The sequence below is a fragment of the Lepisosteus platostomus genome, chromosome 5, assembly GCF_059453375.1.
Source record: "Lepisosteus platostomus isolate fLepPlt1 chromosome 5, fLepPlt1.hap1, whole genome shotgun sequence".
Taxonomy (NCBI): domain Eukaryota; kingdom Metazoa; phylum Chordata; class Actinopteri; order Semionotiformes; family Lepisosteidae; genus Lepisosteus; species Lepisosteus platostomus.
Window position 1 is genome coordinate 36,952,448 of NC_142615.1, and position 18,743 is coordinate 36,971,190.

The 18,743-nt window shown below is 48.9% G+C and overlaps 2 protein-coding genes across 2 annotated transcripts; both read right to left on the minus strand.

The window, feature by feature from the left end:
• Nucleotides 1–8,518: 8,518 nt before the first annotated feature.
• Nucleotides 8,519–11,566, minus strand: LOC148666066 (uncharacterized). The gene is made up of 3 exons (XM_088631645.1): nt 11,250–11,566; nt 10,251–10,459; nt 8,519–8,798 (listed from the first exon to the last, which is right to left on the minus strand). The coding sequence occupies exons 1-3, from the start codon at nt 11,428–11,430 to the stop codon at nt 8,652–8,654; spliced, it is 537 nt and encodes a 178-aa protein (XP_088487771.1). The 5' UTR covers nt 11,431–11,566; the 3' UTR covers nt 8,519–8,651.
• A 7-nt stretch (nt 11,567–11,573) lies between these two features.
• On the minus strand, nt 11,574–15,613 carry LOC148666067 (uncharacterized). The gene is made up of 5 exons (XM_088631646.1): nt 15,509–15,613; nt 14,928–14,988; nt 14,416–14,615; nt 13,279–13,433; nt 11,574–11,713 (listed from the first exon to the last, which is right to left on the minus strand). Exons 2-4 carry the CDS (start codon nt 14,941–14,943, stop codon nt 13,320–13,322), a joined length of 330 nt encoding a protein of 109 aa, XP_088487772.1. The 5' UTR covers nt 14,944–14,988; nt 15,509–15,613; the 3' UTR covers nt 11,574–11,713; nt 13,279–13,319.
• Between the last annotated feature and the right edge of the window lie 3,130 nt (nt 15,614–18,743).

Sequence of the window (18,743 nt, forward strand, 5' to 3'; positions counted from 1 at the left end):
CAACTCAGGACCAAGGAACAGCAGCTGTCCGGATCTGAAGGGACAGATTCTGAACTGCTGACTATGACCAAGTCCTCCCAGAGAACTGTTCTTTTTCTTCCCAATCACATTCTTCCTGAGAGTAACACGTTGATGAGTAAAGAGACTCAGTCACAAGGCTTGTGTCTCTGTCGAGCAGGACTCTCAGCCTGAGGGTAAGGAGTTCAAGTCCTGGCTGTGTCCTCATGTTAACTTTCAATTTCGTTCCTAGTGACAGTAAGACGGTGATTAGTACAGAGATTGGCTTGTCAGGAGCTCTAATGTAGAGGTGAAGTATGGAGTCATGGCTCAGTCTCAGTCCATGAGATTTATGATTTGTTTTCAGTTTAATTCCTCCTGAAATGTCAACACACTGATCAGTAAATAGACTGGTCCTGTGAGTGTGTGCTTCTGTACCTCACCGGTTACAACTGTAGACTCACAGTCACCTGGTTGTGGGCTCAAGTCCTGGCCGTGATTGCATGTTGTTTTTCAGTATAATTCATAGCAACAGTAACACATTGCTAAGTCAACAGTTAGGGGTTGAGCTTTATGGTCCAGAGGTTAAGAGTCTGGGCTTGTGGCTGACTGGTGGTGGGCTCAAATCCTCCATGAGACCTGTGGTTTTTCAGTGTAATTCTTCCTGAAATGTCAACACACTGATAAGTGTGAAGAGAGGGAGTCTGGGAGTGTGTGCTTCTGTAGTGTGGAGGTTAAGACTGTGGGCTCAGTGTCAGAGGCTGGGGGGATCACATCCTGCTCCTGAGTGCAAGCTGGTTTTCACCTTAGTGACAGTCGCACATTGATAAGTAAAGAAATTGGGGCTGGACTTTGTGGCTCTGTTGAGTAGGGGCTTAGACTCTGGGCTGTAAGGGTCTCGGCAGGGCTGTGCGGTTCAGTAGGGATAATAAATATAATAATAATAATAATTGCTTACACTTATATAGTACTTTTCTGGACAATCAACTCAAAGCACTTCACAGGTAATAGGAATCCCCTCCACCACCACCAATGTGCAGCATCCACCTGGATGATGCGATTGCAGCCATAGTGCTCCAGAACGCTCACCCCACACCAGCTCTCAGTGGGGAGGACAGCGGAGTGATAAAGCCAATTCATAGATGGGGACTATTAGGAGGCCATGATTGGTAAGGGCCATAGTGTCCCCCATCACTATACTGGGGCATTAGGACCCACATAGACTGCAGGGTGAGCACCCTCTGCTTGCCCCACTAACACCTCTTCCAGCAGCAGCCTTAGTTTTTCCCAAGAGGTCTCCCATCCAGGTACTGACCAGGCTCACACCTGCTGAGCTTCAGTGGGGCTGCCAGCTAGGAGTTATATGGCTGTTGCCCAAAATAGGGAAAACTACTAGGGCACCTGATACTAGTATTTCATGCGACGAACAGCCAACTCAGGGGATGTCATCACAATTACATCACATCACAATTAAGCCAGCAGCCATATCACCCTGCAACTCACAACTGGCAACCCACTGAAGCTAAGCAGGTGTGAGCCTGGTCAGTACCTGGATGGGAGACCTCCTGGGAAAAACTAAGGTTGCTGCTGGAAGAGGTGTTAGTGGGGCCAGCAGGGGGTGCTCACCCTGCGGTCCATGTGGGTCCTAATGCCCCAGTATAGTGATGGGGACACTATACTGTAAACAGGCGCCGTCCTTCGGATGAGACGTAAAACCGAGGTCCTGACTCTCTGTGGTCATTAAAAATCCCAGGGCTCTTCTCGAAAAGAGTAGGGGTGTACCCCGGTGTCCTGGCCAAATTTCTAATTGGCCCTTACTAATCATGGCCTCCTAATAATCCCCATCTATGAATTGGCTTCATTACTCTGCTCTCCTCCCCACTGAGAGCTGATGTGTGGTGAGCGTTCTGGCGCACTATGGCTGCCGTCGCATCATCCAGGTGGATGCTGCACATTGGTGGTGGTGGAGGGGAGTCCCCATTACCTGTAAAGCGCTTTGAGTGGAGTGTCCAGAAAAGCGCTATATAAGTGTAAGCAATTATTATTATTATTATTATTATTATTAATTACTTCTCAATACTAGTACTGTATGTATTGAAGAAAGATGTGAAGACGGGGGTTTGAATTTAATCCTTTCTGTAGGGGGTTTAGACTTCTAAGTCACAAGCTGGGGTTTATGGCAGGAAAGGGGGTTAACTGATAAGGATTGCAGATGCAAGCTAGGAACCCCCCTGGGTGTAATGTTAAACTGACCATTTGTCCAGAACATCGTAAACTGGCCAAATACCATGAACCCCCCTCTTTACCATCAGACCGAGTGACGTCAGAAACGGAGAAGAAAACACTATATAACCCAAAAGTTTGTAACAGTACGTGGAACAATACTTCGGTTTTATTGTTCCTTGCATGCAATAAACTCATCTGTTTTACTTCATCTCAGGATCAAGAACCTTATTTCTTCTGTTACAACAAATTTGGCGTAGTCGGCGGATGCTCCAGAAGGCGCAGAACTTCCCATCGGCAGGAGAGACGGTCAACGCGCACATAACTAAGAGGTAAGGACTCCTCTTTTATTTAAAAGTCCCGACTCTCTCTGACCGATTGGGAAATCTCTGCTTCCTGCGAGAATCGCCCGAGATGACGGAGTAAACGTGAGTTCCTGAATTCCTCTGGCCCGGGGAAGGCACCGGTGTATGTAATGGGTTGTTTGCTGTAAGCCCAGAATTTGGTCTGGCAGGGGTTCCGCGGTATTGTGTACAGGTGTTCGAAGCTGGTGTATGCCTTAAATGCGCGTGGAGTTTTGAACGGGTTTTGGACCCTTACCGTGAAGTTCAGGACTGGTGTGGGTCTTAATTGCGCCCGGAGTTCTGAAGGTCAGAACTGGTTTGGGCCTTAATTGCGCCCGGAGTTCTAGAGCAAGTGGTGCATTAAATGCACGTATAATCCAGGATTGGTGTGGGCTTTAATTACGCCCGGGGTCCTGAGATTAGCTACGCCTTGATCGTGCACAGATTGGAGTGGCGTGGTTTCTGGCGTGGCGTGGTTTTTTTTTGTTTTAAAGGAAACAGGAGTAGAAGAGATATATGTATGTATGTTTTTGGTGTTTTCCTTGTTTGTGAAATACATATACACACGCACGACACTAACATAAACGCACCTCATAATAAAAGAGCAAAGCATTAAGTAGCAGGATTTAAAGGACGTTGAGACCCGAGAATCGCCCTGATTGAGCTCAGTGCGTAAGTCCACCCCGGGGCAAAAGCAGCGATGCTGGCGTTCTGGGGATGATGAATTACTGATCAAGAAAGGGGGTTTTCGAGGTCTCGTTTCTTACCTGTGAACAGTGCGGTGTAAATCCTCTCTAAAGTCTCTGAGAGGTATTTAGATCCGGAGGTAACAGACGCCCTTGGCTGAATGAGTGCAGGAATGCACAGGTTTTTCAAGTGAAAGCATCCCCCTACTGAATGAGCTGTTACCTCACACACGACAAAAGTAAATCTTAAAGAGACCGAACATGTGCGCTAACTGATGGTTTGAGAAAGTGGTGGAAGGGTCCGTTTAAATATCGGAAAAGTGTAAGTTGACGGAAAAGAAGGAGAAAAATATGGAAAAAGCTGAGTTTGTCAGAGGGAATTTGGGGCGAAGACGCCTGTAAAGAAAGCATATGAGTATTGATTGGCAAAAGCACAAGCATGTAGCTCCCACCCTGGTGCACGGCCGGCACCAGTAGTGGCAGATACATGACGAAAAAGAAAGAAATTGGGATGTGACTTAAAAGTATGTTTACGGGGAAAATGAAAACCCGGAAGAAAATATACTTTACTCGCTACGAAAGAGTATATAAAAAAAAAAGCTAAAAGAGGCAGTACAGGAGAATGAGAAACTAAAGAAGGAATTAACTCCTGGTCACGCTGCACTGTTTAATGTGCTGCAGCCAGCGACTAAGTTATATCCTGCTCTCCCACAGGGGAACAAACAGGCAGGAAACGAAAATAATTGGGATCAATTCCCTCAGTGGCCATATGGAGAAGGGGGGTCTGATTGGGATAACACTTGGTATGAGTGTGATAAAGACGGATCAGGGTCTCCCCTGTTAGAGGGAGGGCTCCCGCAGATCTGTACTCTCACTCGAAGTGGGAAAGGACTTGATGTAGCAGGGGCTGGCGCCGTTGATGACAGCGCCACTCTAACACTGTCTCGCACCCCGTCGAGGGGGTCTGCAATCCCACCTACCTTCCCTGATTCCCCCATACGATCAAATCCAAAACCGTAAGATATTGACCGGTGGGCTAAAGTACCGCACCCGAAATTAGAAATGCAGCGAACCTGGAGTGCGCTTCAGGAATTAAAAGGATTCATGTAGAAGTAAAACAAGAATACAGCACATTGTATTACGAAGAGAAAAATATATTCTTGATGTGTATGTGTGTTTTATGAATTTGTGTGCCGGCATGTATGTGTGTAACTGTGAGTTTTGGTATACTAAATAACGGTGTGAGTGTGTTTAGCCAGCGGGACTGGCTAGAGACGTAACTAAAGAGACTTGACGAAAATCAACTTAAGGAGATTGGAAAATATAAGAGCGTCTGAAACGTATAAGTACAGTACAGGTGGACGTAAAAGTAGTTAAACAGTTTTTGTATTATTATAAATTATGATAAATTGTAATTTATACAATTTGTTGCAATAGTGGAAACAATTTGGTTTTATTCGAATGTCTCGAAACCAGACATGCTGAAACGCTGTAGGTTTAGAATCGACACTGGGGAGAATAATGTCTTGTGAGAAAATCTGTTTACCTCACCATTAGATCCTGTAAATCCCTTGTAGCCTCCCTAAGTCTGTCCCAGTCCAGTGGTTAAAAATGTACTGTTAATGGAGTGTTGGTTTCTCTGTTAGGGGATACTGGATCACTACTGTCCTGCTTGTTTCACTCCTCTGTTCAACAGTGTACTATAGAGCAATGTATATGGGAAGATGGCAGGAGGCCACAGGAGTATTGGGACAGCAAGTTTTACTTGCCGAGTACCAGATTTTAATGGGTGGTTTTATTCCAGATCTATTGGGTTGGAATATTATGCATTACAAAGAATGACTATGCAGAACAGGGTATCACGTGGCTTCAACTGGCTGTGATCACTCAGTATGTTGATGGTATTCTGAGTGCTTCCCCTGACGAGGAAACCCACAAGTCTGAGTTGCTTCAGCTTTAGAGTGTCTAATAGAAGCAGTTATGATAAGGCCCTTTTGTGTCTAGCATTGTGAAATTTTAACAGGGCCTGGGTGCAATGTTTTTTACAGGGTGAGCACAACTCTTAACAGATCTGCTTAAGGGGGGAGTGCAGTACAAGGACAAGATTGCCTTGGTTCCCGCAGCAAAAGCCGCCTTTAATAATTTGAAACAAGTTCTCTTACAGGTGCTGAGACTGTGGTTTCCTCAGATGGATCAACCATTCCTTTGTATTATTGCAAGTTGCTGACAGAGACCACCCAAGGAGCCCGCGAGCAGGTCCTGGAGGCGTGGGGACCACCACCTGAAGGAGGGCACAACCTCATCCCAGGAGAGTGGGTGTGGATCAGGAAATTTCCTTCACAGGTTCTCCAGCCCAGGTGGGACGGACCCTACCAGATCCTGTTGACAACCGAGTCTGCGGTTCGAGTGGAAGGAAAAGATCGCTGGATCCACGCGCCACACTGCCGACGAGCCTCATCCCCATTTACAGACTCAGAATGAAATCATTTCTGTTTATAACAATAATTGTTGCTGTAGGACTATGTTCCGCAGGAATTAATGATCATCTCTCCCACAAAGGAGAACATGGAATTAATTCCTTTTTAGGCCTCTCCTATCTGACAGCTAAGAAAACCAACCAAAGTGCCTGCTGGGTGTGTGCCGCATTACCCAAATATGTACAGGGAGGACTTCCTATGGGGGCCATTCCTTGGCGTCTCGAGGAAGTCATAGGCATGATCATTTGGAGGGATAATTTAGGAGATTTTAATATGACAAACTATGGGGGGTTGCCATAACACGACTTTAACCTGCACAACATTACAATATCTACAGGAGCGAGGCTTAGAGCCCACGAGTTTCACAGGCTCTTACGCTCCTAAATATAACAGAAGCCATACACCACCATACCTGACTCTCAATAAGGAACGTGAGGGAAACATATGTTTTCAGCACACTAATGGTCTGCACTTGGTTGGATGGAGTCGTTGCAACCTTACCATCGCTGCAAATATATCCACCTCTACCTTCCAAATTCCAGGATGGGATCGGCACACCCCACAATTCGGTATAAGCTTCTTATTTTCAGAGGCATGGGGAGCGCCAAACGGAACATATTTCATTTGTGGAAAACGAGCCTACCCATGGTTGCCAGCCCAGTGGTCTGGCTCATGTTATTTAGGATATGTGGTTCCTCATATCCGTGTTCAAATCCACAGCCCCTTCAGACCTAACCACAGACCACAAAGAAAATTGGCTGATTGGGAATATTATTTAGGTATAATATTTCCACAAGCCGGCATGAACTTTCTGAGTCGAGAGTTAATTCAAATGGCCTCGACTTTAGAAGAATTAGCAAATTCTACCTCATCTAGTCTGAAGGCTGTTAATGATGAGATGGTAGCCCTCAGAACAGTGGCCATGCAGAACCGACTAGCTTTAGATTATGTACTGGCGGCCCAAGGAGGAACTTGTGCAGTAATTGGCACTGAATGCTGCACATATATTCCTGATAATTCTGAGCACATCTCAGATCTGGCCCAACACATTTACAATGAGGGACAGAAATATCAGGACTATTATACTGAAAATTGGGGAATTGGGTCTTGGGTAAAGTCTGTGTTTGGGGCCTGGGGTGGAACCTTTTTATAGTGTTTATCTGTAGGAGTAGTATTGTTTATATGTATAATTGTAATCATCACATTCACAAAAACATGTATCACATCTTGCTATAACCGTGGAACGTACAATGACATGGCAATACATACCTGTTCGCCAAGAAAGGAAAGATCTGCCCTGACATTGAATGTATAAAAATAGGCTACACTGACGTATGCCATATTTTATAAGGGGGGAATGAAGAAAGATGTGAAGACGGGGGTTTGAATTTAATCCTTTCTGTAGGGGGTTTAGACTTCTAAGTCACAAGCTGGGGTTTATGGCAGGAAAGGGGGTTAACTGATAAGGATTGCAGATGCAAGCTAGGAACCCCCCTGGGTGTAATGTTAAACTGACCATTTGCCCAGAACATCGTAAACTGGCCAAATACCATGAACCCCCCTCTTTACCATCAGACCGAGTGACGTCAGAAACGGAGAAGAAAACAATATATAACCCAAAAGTTTGTAACAGTACGTGAAACAATACTTCGGTTTTGTTGTTTCTTGCGGGAAACAAGACTTCGGCTTTATTGTTCCTTGCATGCAATAAACTCATCTGTTTTACTTCATCTCGGGATCAAGAACCTTATTTCTTCTGTTACAACAGTATGAATACTCGTGATGTATTCACAATGTCAGCGGATTTCATCAGAGCAGCCGGTACCATCTGACCTTCTCATGGGAGCTGAAATGTTCTCTGTGAAAGGTTACAGCATGCCATGTTCTTTTAATATGTGTGATCTACTGAATTATTAATGTGATGGCTGCTTATTTCCGTAAACAGACTGGATCCCGATCCCAATCTCCAAATCCAGTCAAACCCCCCATGAATCACTTCAGACGAAAGAGAACCAGCCTCTTTCCTCCTCCTGTGTTTAACACGCAGCTGGGGGGTGGGGAGTCATGGTCATGCCCTGAGCATCGGGATGGTGGGGTGTCTAATTAGCAGACAGAGGTCTGAATTAAAGCCGATCGTAAGAATTAACTTCATGGTTTCTACCACTACTGTGCAGGCAGGAAAACACTGTGAGATTTAGAAATGTAGAAAAAGACTAAGGTGACACACCTGGGCCAATTTTCCTAGATGCCAATGAACCCACTAGCATGTCTCTGGACTGTGGGAGGAAACCCACATGGACACAGAGAGAACATACATATTCTACACAGATAGAGCACTCCAGGAGTCAGAACTGGGGCCGCAGCGCTGTAAGGCACTGTGCTGTGCTATATAACTGAAGTACAGCCAGTGGGAAGAAAGCAGACCTAGAGTCCTCAGCTTCCTGTCTTGAAGCAGTCACCTGACCAATGGTCTGCTTCCAAATCAGTCAGGTGACGGAGGATGGCACAGGTCAAACCCCCCCACACACACCCCCCAATGCATTCTGGGAAATGTAGTTTGAGACAAGAGCTGCCATCTTTGTCAGACCTTCGTCCCCTCTTTCGCCACACGATCGAGACAGCAGAGGACCCGCTGATGGGCAGGGGATTGAAAGCAGGGGCCCCTCGAGGCCCATCTGCCTTCACCATACAGAGGTTCGACGAAAGGCACATCATTCCTCGCCCCCCCAGAAATAAGGGGTCAAGCCTCTGGTACAGATAATCACTGCAAAAAAAGCCACTACGCAAGAGGTGCTGATCGACTTTTTATTGCGTGTGAAGAGCATCGCCGGAGCCCCAAGAACCCCACGATGGGGGCGAAGGGAGGAGTCGACCCCTTCAGAGTGGTCGATATCCCAGCAGCCCCCCCGACTTGAAGCAGCGCCCTACTTCGGCCCCTCAACAGCCTTCCCAGCATCTTGGTCCGGCAGCTCCCGGAGGGTGGGGGGGTTCAGGAACCTGTAGGCCTCCTTGGACTGCAGGATGAACATCCCGCGGACGTGCATGCAGACGTTGCAGAAGCTCTTCCAGATCTGCGGGGAAGGGGAGGTGAAGCACAGACGTGAGGCCGACCCGAGTGGTGCGGGGAAACGTGAGATCTCACTGCCACGGGGCAGAGAAGAAACGCTCCTGCTGCTGGCAATCCTTCTGCTGTGGGAAAAGGGGGCGCTGTTGTCTGAACCACGTGACTCCATTTCCCCAATCAGACCCACGCGGTCTTATATAACACTTTCCTGGACACCCCACTTAAAGTGCTTTACAGGTAATGGGGAATCCCACTACCACCACTAATGTGCAGCCCTCACCTGGATGACGCGATGGCAGCCATAGTGCGCCAGAACGCTCACCACACATCAGCTCTCAGTGGGGAGGAGAACAGAGTGATGAAGTCAGTTCAGAGATGGGGATTATTAGGAGGCCATGATTGGTAAGGGACAATGGGAAATTTGGCCAGGACGCCGGGGTTACACCCCTACTCTTTTCGAGAAACATCCTGGAACTGTTAATGAGCACAGAGAGTAAGGACCTCGGTTTTATGTCTCATCAGAAGGACGGCACCTGTTTACAGTCAAGTGTCCCCGTCACTATACTGGGGCATTAGGACCCACACAAACTGCAGGGTGAGTGCCCCATGGTGGCCCCACTACCACTTCTTCCAGCAGCAGAATTAGTTTTTCCCAGAAGTCTCCCCTCCAGGTACTGACCAGGCTCACACATGTGTAGCTTCAGTGGGTTGCCAGTTGCCATCTTGGGTGCGAGAGGGGGTTTGAGTCCGTTCAGTGAAGCGCAGTTGAGAGCAACAGGATTTATCCCTGCCGCACCGAGGCCTGGAGATAACGTGGACCAATCGGAATCAAAACGCACCCATCAGCCCGCCAGGAATCATCTGCTCGCTCGGGGGGGGGGTGCACACCTCTATCCCAGAAGGCATTGGGGTGCGGTCCACATGTCTCGCAAACCCTTGCAGTGATAATCCACCCGCAGGATTATCCCTGACCAGTGAAAGGATCTGACCGAATTCTAGCCCAGAAGGGGGCCGTCTGGATGTTTAGCACATGACTACTCTCTGATCCACAGCTACAGCTCATGATCCCCTGCGTCCCCTGTGAAACCTCCCACCTTGCTCTTCAATCTCGTAGCCTTTGGTCTCCATCGCCTTAGGCTACACTTTTGACTCTCACTTTTCTTATTCCACTTGACAGGGTGATGACAGAACAGCCTCCCCACGACACCACCCGCGCCTATACAGGACAAGCACTGCACCCATCAGAAGCCACAGTAACCACTGCATCGGCAGCTCAGGGGCTGCCTGTAGGATTGTTGGTGCTGCAGCTCAATCAGAGTGTCTGGGGTGTGCAGGCAAAGATCTGGGCCAACAGGTACCAGATCAGAGAAGCTCAACCCGCCAGGCAGGACAGCTCTGTCCACCCCCGCTCTGAGATTGATCTACCAGAATCGCTCTGGGAAAAAAAAACAACACTGACCGGCTCGGCCTTATCCAGGCTGGACAGGAAGTCCATCTCACAGTCCTCCAGGAAGTCCAGCATGTCCTCTCCGGCGAAGGTCCTCTGCTTGAGGTTGTCCAGCGCCACGCCGGTCGTCTCCCAGAACTTCTTCATCTGCAGCAGGATCTCCTGGATCTTGGTCAGGCACTTCTGGACCTCCGCCAGCATCTTGGGATCTCCAATGGATCCTGGGAGGCAGAGGAGGAAAACAGGAATTGTTGGAGGGGCTGGATCAAGAGGCAGATGTCATTTTTAGATGGAAACATACCCTGGCTTCTCTCAAGACACAGCTGGATGAGCTCCTCCAGTCAGGACAGGAGGGTCTCCTTTACACAAAGGGTGGGGGAGTGGGGAACAAGCTGCCCAGCCATGTTGCTGGAGCCGACACCCAGAATTGGGTAAAGATGCAGCTGGACAGGAGGCGCTTCTTTTACACAAAGGGTGGGGGAAGTGGGGAACACCCTGCCCAGCCATGTTGGTGAAGCCAACACCCAGAATTCGGTTAAGACGCAGCTGGCTGAGATCTGCTTCTCAGTCAGTTACCGATCTGCCAGCCGAGCCTGGAGGTTACAAACAGGACGTTTTCGTGCACCGAGCTGCCGGACCGGGACAGGCCTGTCCTGAGCTGCCGGTGGGAATCGGGGTCGCCGAGGCCGTGACCTCACCCCGGCAGACAAGCCTCATCCTAGCGGCCCCCCACGGTTCGGCAACCCACCCGCCTACTGGTTTCAACTCTGGCGACAGCTCAGGTCTGTTACAAGCAAACAATCACATAAAAAAACAAAACACATTTCCCTAAATCCTGACTTTGCTATGGGCTTGAAGCCGAGAGCGGGACTTCAGTCAGGACAGGAGCGGCCTCTTCACACAAAGGGTGGTAGGGGTGTGGAGCAAGCCGTCCAGCCACGTTGTTGAGGCCAACACCCCGCACAAACCACGTTCCAGCGGCCCCCACGATCCGGCAACCCGCCCGTCTACCCATGTCGATCTGGACCTTGGCGTAGTCCAGCTGCAGCCGGATCAGCTTCTTCTCCTTCTGCCACAGCTCCGACACCTTGGCGTCCTTGCGGCTGCGCAGCTCCTCCAGCTGGACCTTGAGGGACTCCACGGCCGCCTTGTCCTTGGGGTCGTTGGTGGCCTTCTGGATGGTGTTGATCATGGCGCCCAGGATGGGCACCACGGCCGCCACGATGCCGAACTTGCGGTCCCGCTCCCCGATGCTGTTGATGAGGCCCTGCAGCTCCTTGTTCTTGTTCTGGATGTCCGTCTCCAGCTGGTTCCTCTCCCCCTGTAGCTGTTTGACCGAGGTGTCTAGCTTGCTGCACTGTCCCTCCAGGGCCTTGGCCTCCGCCGTCTTCTCCTTCTTCTGCTGCTCCTTGTCCGCCTTGGTCTTGACCACGTCGCTGCAGGTGTCACCCACGCCTTTGCTCAGATTCTCATACCTGGAGGAGGAGATGGGGTGGGGAACTGTGACCCCTCTTGTGTGGAAGCCCGCAGCCCCTCACCACCGAGACCGTATGGGACAGGAGAATCCGAGCCAGCGAGCCAAGAGACAGGGGGGGAGATGTCCACCTGCTGAAAAACTAAGGTTGCTGCTGGGAGAGGTGTTAGTGGGGCCAGCAGGGGGCGCTCACCCTGCGGTCTGTATGGGTCCTGATGCTCCAGTATAGTGACAGGGACCCTATACTGTAAACAGGCGCCGTCCTTCGTGTGAGACGTAAAACTGAGGTCCTGACTCTCTGTGGTCATTAAAAATCCCAGGGTGTTTCTCGAAAAGAGTAGGAGTGTAACCCCGGTGTCCTGGCCAAATTTCCTCCTAATAGTCCCCCTCTCTGAACTGGCTTCATCCCTCTGCTCTCCTCCTCACTGAAAGCTGATGTGTGGTGAGCGTTCTGGTGCACTATGGCTGCTGTCGCATAATCCAGGTGGTGGTGGAGGGGAGTCCCCATTACCTGTAAAGCGCTTTGAGTCGACTTTCCAGAAAAGCACTATATAAGCATAAGCAATTATTATTATTATTATTATTATTATTATTATTATTATTATTATTATTATTATTGCTGCTTGAAAGCAGCCTGGGACCCAGTGGAAGGAGCCTCCCCCTGTTCGCCATCAGAGGGCAGCAGTGTGAATGATTCACCGCTACATCTGCTGAACTCCACTCGCTTCCGCGCGCTGCTCTTCTTGCTGGTGTTACTGAAGTTATTGCGCATTTACTGTCCAGCACTGCCCGTTTTTGGTGTTGGGTTGTGCATGATGGTGGGCTGTCATGACTGTTGTTATTTACTGTTTTGTAACATGCCATGCACACTGTGCCGTCTTTTTTGTACTGTGCGCCTCCCGAGAGAACGGGGCCAATACGAACTCCTATGGACTGTATGTGTGTATACTGTAGGGCAATCCTACTCTGTTGGCGAGAAGCGAGGCCCTGCACCCCAGCTGCTCCAGGTGGCACCATATAAATGGCCGACCCTGCGCTTTGACCCCCAGCTTCTCTCTCCCTATCTGTGTGTCTCATGGAGAGCAAGCTGGAGTCTGTGAAAAGACAAATTCCCAATGCAAGAAACTGTATAGGGTTAATAAAGTGATCTTATAAATTACTCTGCCTCTCATCCCCTGCGCTACTTCTGGTTTGTGATCTTTGAGGTTACTGGGTGACCGATGAAGAGTTTTGACTGGGTTGATGCATTCTCATGCATTTGATGCCAACAGCAGAGGAGGATCCCGCAGTACTTTCTCCTAGTTGGTAAAATAAGGTATTCAGTGGTGTCAGAACAATGATAACGGGCACCCTGGGCTGACAGTCTATCTAATATGAAGCAAACGGCAGCTCCCGAGACAGTATGGGAGCGGATAATTCAAGCCTAACAGGAAGTGCTTTTCACAAAGGGTGGTGGGAGGGTGGAGTAAGCCGCTCGGTTGGAATGAATCCTGATATCCCAGGATCTCTGGCTGCTTGCAATGACGGGTTCCCCCATGGCAGAGCTGGAGCTCTGGGGGGTCTTACTTCTCCACCGATCGGTCCACTTGGTGGCAGATGTCCTCGATTCAGCCCTTCGACTTGTCCAGGAACTTCTTGGCCAGCGCCACGTTCCTCTTCTTCACGTCCGTCCGGATCATCGGCAGCATGGTGCCAACGATGTTGGTCCCCGTACTGGCGCACTGCGAGCGAGATCAAGCGCCAGCACCGTTATCTCTGTTTCGCAATCCTGACCCCTCTGCTGTCTCAAGAGTCTCCAGCGCTTTTATTTCAACAGGGAAGACACCCTGGATCTAGATTTTAGGATTGGGATGTATTTTACAGCAGACTATCCATCCATTTTCTCAGAGCTCTCTCCAGTACAGGGTCACAGGGGGAAGCTGGGGTCTATCCCAGCAAGCAACAGGCACAAGGCAGGTTCACCCTGGACAGGACACCAGTCCATCACAGGACACACAGACACACACACACACATGGACAGGACAGGACAGGACACTAGTCCATCACAGGACACACACACACACACACACACACACACACACACGCAGACACGCACTAGGGAAAATGCACCTGCCAGTATGATTTTGTACTATGGTAGGAAACTGGAGCACCCAGAGGAAACCTGCGTGAACACAGGGAGAATATGCAAAGTCCATGTAGGAGTTTGTAGGAGTCTATGGAAGCCTCCCAGGGTTCTCCCAAGACCCAACTAAATGTATGGAATACAAGTTCATTTGTAGAACCCTTTGAAAATGAGATTTTTTCCAGATTTTAAATTTCATTAAATTTTCTGCACACACAACTGAGACACATACACAACTGAGACACACACACCTGTCAAAGCATGTGTGCACACACATACACAACTGAGACACACACCGGTAGCAGCAGGTGCCCATACACACACACACAACTGAGACACACACACCTGTAGCAACAGGTACACACACTCACGCAAACCTGGAGCTGTAAGTACGAGGACTCACCTGGAGCAGCAGGTACTCTCTCACACACACACACACACACACACACACACACACACACACACACACACACACACACACACACACACAGAGAGAGACACACACACACACACAGAGAGAGACACACACACACACACACACACACACACACACACACACACACACAGAGACACAGAGCCACCTGGAGCAGCAGGACCTCGGAGGAGGCGAACAGCTGCTGGCTCTCGGTGGCCTTGAGCCTCAGTTTCCTCTCCAGCTCAGGGTGGGTGGCCAGACACAGGTAGGACAGGTGGAAGAGCAAAGCTGTCTTCTCGGCGGCCGGGACCATATGCCTGAACATCTCCATGTCATTCATCAGCTGCTGATCCGCAGGCACTAGGTCTGAGAGAGACATTCAGGAAAGAAAAGGCTTTTTAAATATTTTCTTCACCCCCATGTCCCCCATGTCAAAACCCTCCCAACCCAGAGTGTCCAACATGAACACCTTGAGCCCTTGAGTCTGTGTAAAACTTTCTGCACATCTGCCTTGTGCAAACACCTTCAGTAACTGAAATCAAGACAGTTCACTGTGGTTCAGCTCGTGAATCCTAAAGCCTCATTATACCTCCATAAGACACCAAGGGGTCAAAAACCACAGCTGAAGTCGGAGAATCACAATATCCGAATCGGGTTAACGGATCAGAACACGCTTACCGCAACACTGAGACATCTTGAAGCAGGTTTGTGGGTGACCTTAGGCACTGAAACGTCTGTCCTGCAAAGAGAAAGAGGGTGTTTTTTTAAGGCAAATATCAAGAAAATAATAAAGTTATTTCCCTCTCACCCCCTGCCGCTCCTATGCCAGAACACCAGCTGAACACCGCCGATGGAGAGCAGCTGGGTTTGAGATGAACTACAATACAAGCTGAGAGACCAACAAATTGCTTGAGATACCCTACTGGGGAGGTATCAAGTGCAGAAAGCACACACCAATTTCAAGTCTACACAAGTTTCAGCCGCATTTTCTAGCGGCCTCACAGCTCACTGGAATGGTGTGCAAATTTTCATAAAACGAGCATCTGGTCTCCTCTTAACAACTAATCATTTTCTTTGACCAGCGGACAAAACACACACACCCCTCCCCCCACATTAAGACCAGGAGAGACAGGAGGACTGCAAGCCTGACTGGTTCAAATCGAAAGCACGTGGCAAAGGCAGCAGATGGGACAACGGAGCCTAAATGGATGTAGTAAGGCATCCTAGAGCATATTAATAAAAAAAGCCTTTAGACTCACGGCTGTACGAAGCTCTCTCAGCTCTTCCCGGAGGACTTTGAAAGTGTGCCCTTCTCTGAGCCTGTTTTATAGTGCTCCGAACAAGTAAGAAACACCATATAAGGCTCGCAGGGCTGCAGAACCCCGCCCCTACTCAGACTGCTCCAGGGGAAAAATCTGTAGGGGGGCCGTCTGAAATTCAGAGGGGGGGAGTGAAACAGAGCCGCTGTGACTGCCCCAGCAGAATTTCGCAACCAGGCCCCTGATGGTCGTGATCAAGATACCGATGAGCCATCTGGCATTGAGCGACGAAGCCCGGTTTCACGTTCACCAGCGCCCGCGCGATTATTTTTATTATTGCCCGGAGTAGCAAAATGCACCGACGTTCTGAATCGTTAATAATAATAATAATAATAATAATAATAATAATAATAATAGCAAGTGGAGCTGTATGTCCTGAAGTATAATAATAATAATTAATAATTGCTTACGCTTATATAGCGCCTTGCTGGACCCTCCACTCAGAGCTCTTCCCAGGTCATGGGGATCCCCTCCAGCCCCACCAGTGTGCAGCCCCACTAACACCTCTCCCAGCAGCAGCCTCAGCTTTCCCAGGAGTCCCCCCTCCAGATTAAGAAAACAGCAGGCACACTACGGTCCTCGTTATAGAATAACTCTAAAGTATTAGGATAAACTCTTGCAAGGCATCGGTCCACCCGAGCCCTCGAGATCGTAATAATGCTGCAAAGGGACGGGTAATGGGTTTATTCCCTGCCACAAAGGAAAGAAAGGCAACGTTTCGGGCCGTGGAGCCTTCTTCATGCTGAAACGTTGCGCTGCCTTGCTGCTCTTTTCGTTACCTGTCCTTACCTGTTACCTAGAGGAAACCTTCTCGAGCTGCTTTATAATAATGTTGACACCCAGGAATGCAGACATCATGGAATAGGTGCTGTTCATGGACGGATAGCCCTTCTGGCACATCAGACAGCCCGATGCAGGACCTGCGAATTCGGGGGTTCGTGTTCATTATCTGACCATTGACAAAGCACATCTGTTTTTTTAGGGCCCGAGTTAAGTAGGTGAAAGTCCTTTTGTCCAAAACTGAGGGGGCAGGACAGTTGAGTCGAGGGGGCGATGCACCGGGTCTTGACTGCTCTGCCCCCACACCCTTCGGCAGACACCTCTACCAGGAGGCATTCCTGCAGACCCTATTACAGTGTTCTGACACAAGCAGCCCCCAGTGTTTCTCTCACTAATGTACGCAGCTGTGTGGACAGGGGCTCACATGAGCCTTTTCTGTGAAGTGTCAGTGAAATCACCAGAGTCATGTGTGTTAACAGCAATGTACGGCGATTTCAGCAACCAGACAGAGTACATGTCAGGGTCTGAGGGAGTGTCCCACACTGCCAGCTGGAGGGACTGAGTCTCTTTTGTTTGAAGGGAGTGTCCCACACTGCCAGGCTGGAGGAACTGAGTCTCTTTAGTCTGAAGGGAGTGTCCCACACTGACAGGCTGGAAACTGAGTCTCTTTAGTCTGAAGGGGGGGTCCCACACTGCCAGGCCAGAGGGACTGAGTCTCTTTAGTCTGAAGGGAGGGTCCCACACTGACAGGTTGAAGAAACTGAGTCTCTTTAGTCTAAAGGGAGGGTCCCCCACTGACAGGCTGGAGGAACTGAGTCTCTTTAGTCCGACTTTTAATGTCAGGATTTCCAGCCATAGTGTCAACATCGGAATGATATCACCTATTTGATTCATGATGTCTGAAGCTTTCGACTGTAAGCTACAGAAAATAAACGCTTTGCTCAGGAGTGTGTGCAATAGTAAAAAAATAAAACACAAAACTCGCTCATGAGAATTGGGACCAATAAATAATCCAGTTACTTTTTTGTACAACATGAAAACATATTTCAAATTCATAGAAACATGCCAAAATGGAGGACAATTAAATACAAAACCTGTTCTAAAATCATGTTAAAAAAAAGACCCAATATTTGAATACAGGTCCTGACCAGTTGAAATTAATGACAGAAGCGACTAGGTTCACTCACTTACAGAGTGCCAGAGACTTGTGCAGACTTGAGCTTCGATTGTGGCAGGAAATGATTTACAGTTGTCGAAGAGGTCTGACAGAGCATGTTCCCAGTCTCTTACACTCCCATCCCCTCCAGCACTGTCCTCTGTTATACTTTCAAAATGTCTTTACTTCCGGCCCGGGGATGAAGTCAACCCAGTTGACGTCTGAAAAAGAGCAGAGAGACAGGAGCTCCTTGAAAGGGCATTTGGAACTCAGAGACTGAGACGCCACTTTACACAGAGGGTAGTGGGGGTGGGGAACAAGCTGCTCAGCCCTGTTGTTTTTGCCGATACCCCGGCTACTCTCCAGACACAGCTAGGTGAGCTCCTCCAGTCAGGACAGGAGGCTCTACTGTACACAGAGGGTGGTGGAAGTGGGGAACAAGCTGCTCAACCCTATCATTGAAGCCGATGTCCAGCTGTGTCCTGAGAAAAGACCGGGTGAGGTCCTCCAGTTGTTTAACACTGCTTGATTGTTTAACATCAATAAAGTAAACAGACTGCCTAGCAGGACCAAGTGACTAACTATCCTGCAGAAACAGCAGAGGCGCTGTAGCTGTGAAAGAGCTTTTCCCGGTACTCAGGGTGCGACAGGGACCATTACAGAAGATCATTTGTGCCTTCTGCCATAAGACTTTACAACCCAACTACAGTATGTCTGGGCGGGGGCAGGGGCACTGACCTGTTGCAACACCATACCTATTACTCCTGAAACCTGATTCCTCTGTAACAACTGATGCTCTGTGTTACTGGCGCTCTGTCTACATCTGGTTTATAGTGCAATAGGTGGAAGTGGAATGGGCAATTCATTTATTATTCACAACTGTTCAATAGTTACCTACTCTTTGCAATGTGCTTGGGAGTTTGTAATATCTATACTGTCTATTACACCTTCCTTGTGTTCTGTACATTCATTTTTTTGCTTTGTGTGCCTTTTCTGTTTTGTTTGTAATTCTTTATTCCATTTAATTTAGTTATTGTATTGTATTACTGTATTACTGTATTACTACATCTGTACTGTGCTGTGTTGACTGTGCCTGGCTGCTGTAGCACCTGAATTTTACCGGATGAATAAAGTACCTATCCGTCTTCCTTCTGCCGGGAGAGTGGGGAAGGAGCCGGCTGCCTCACACTCCGATGGCCATGTCCTGGGAGAGGCTGAGCTGCTCCAGCTCTTGCAGGG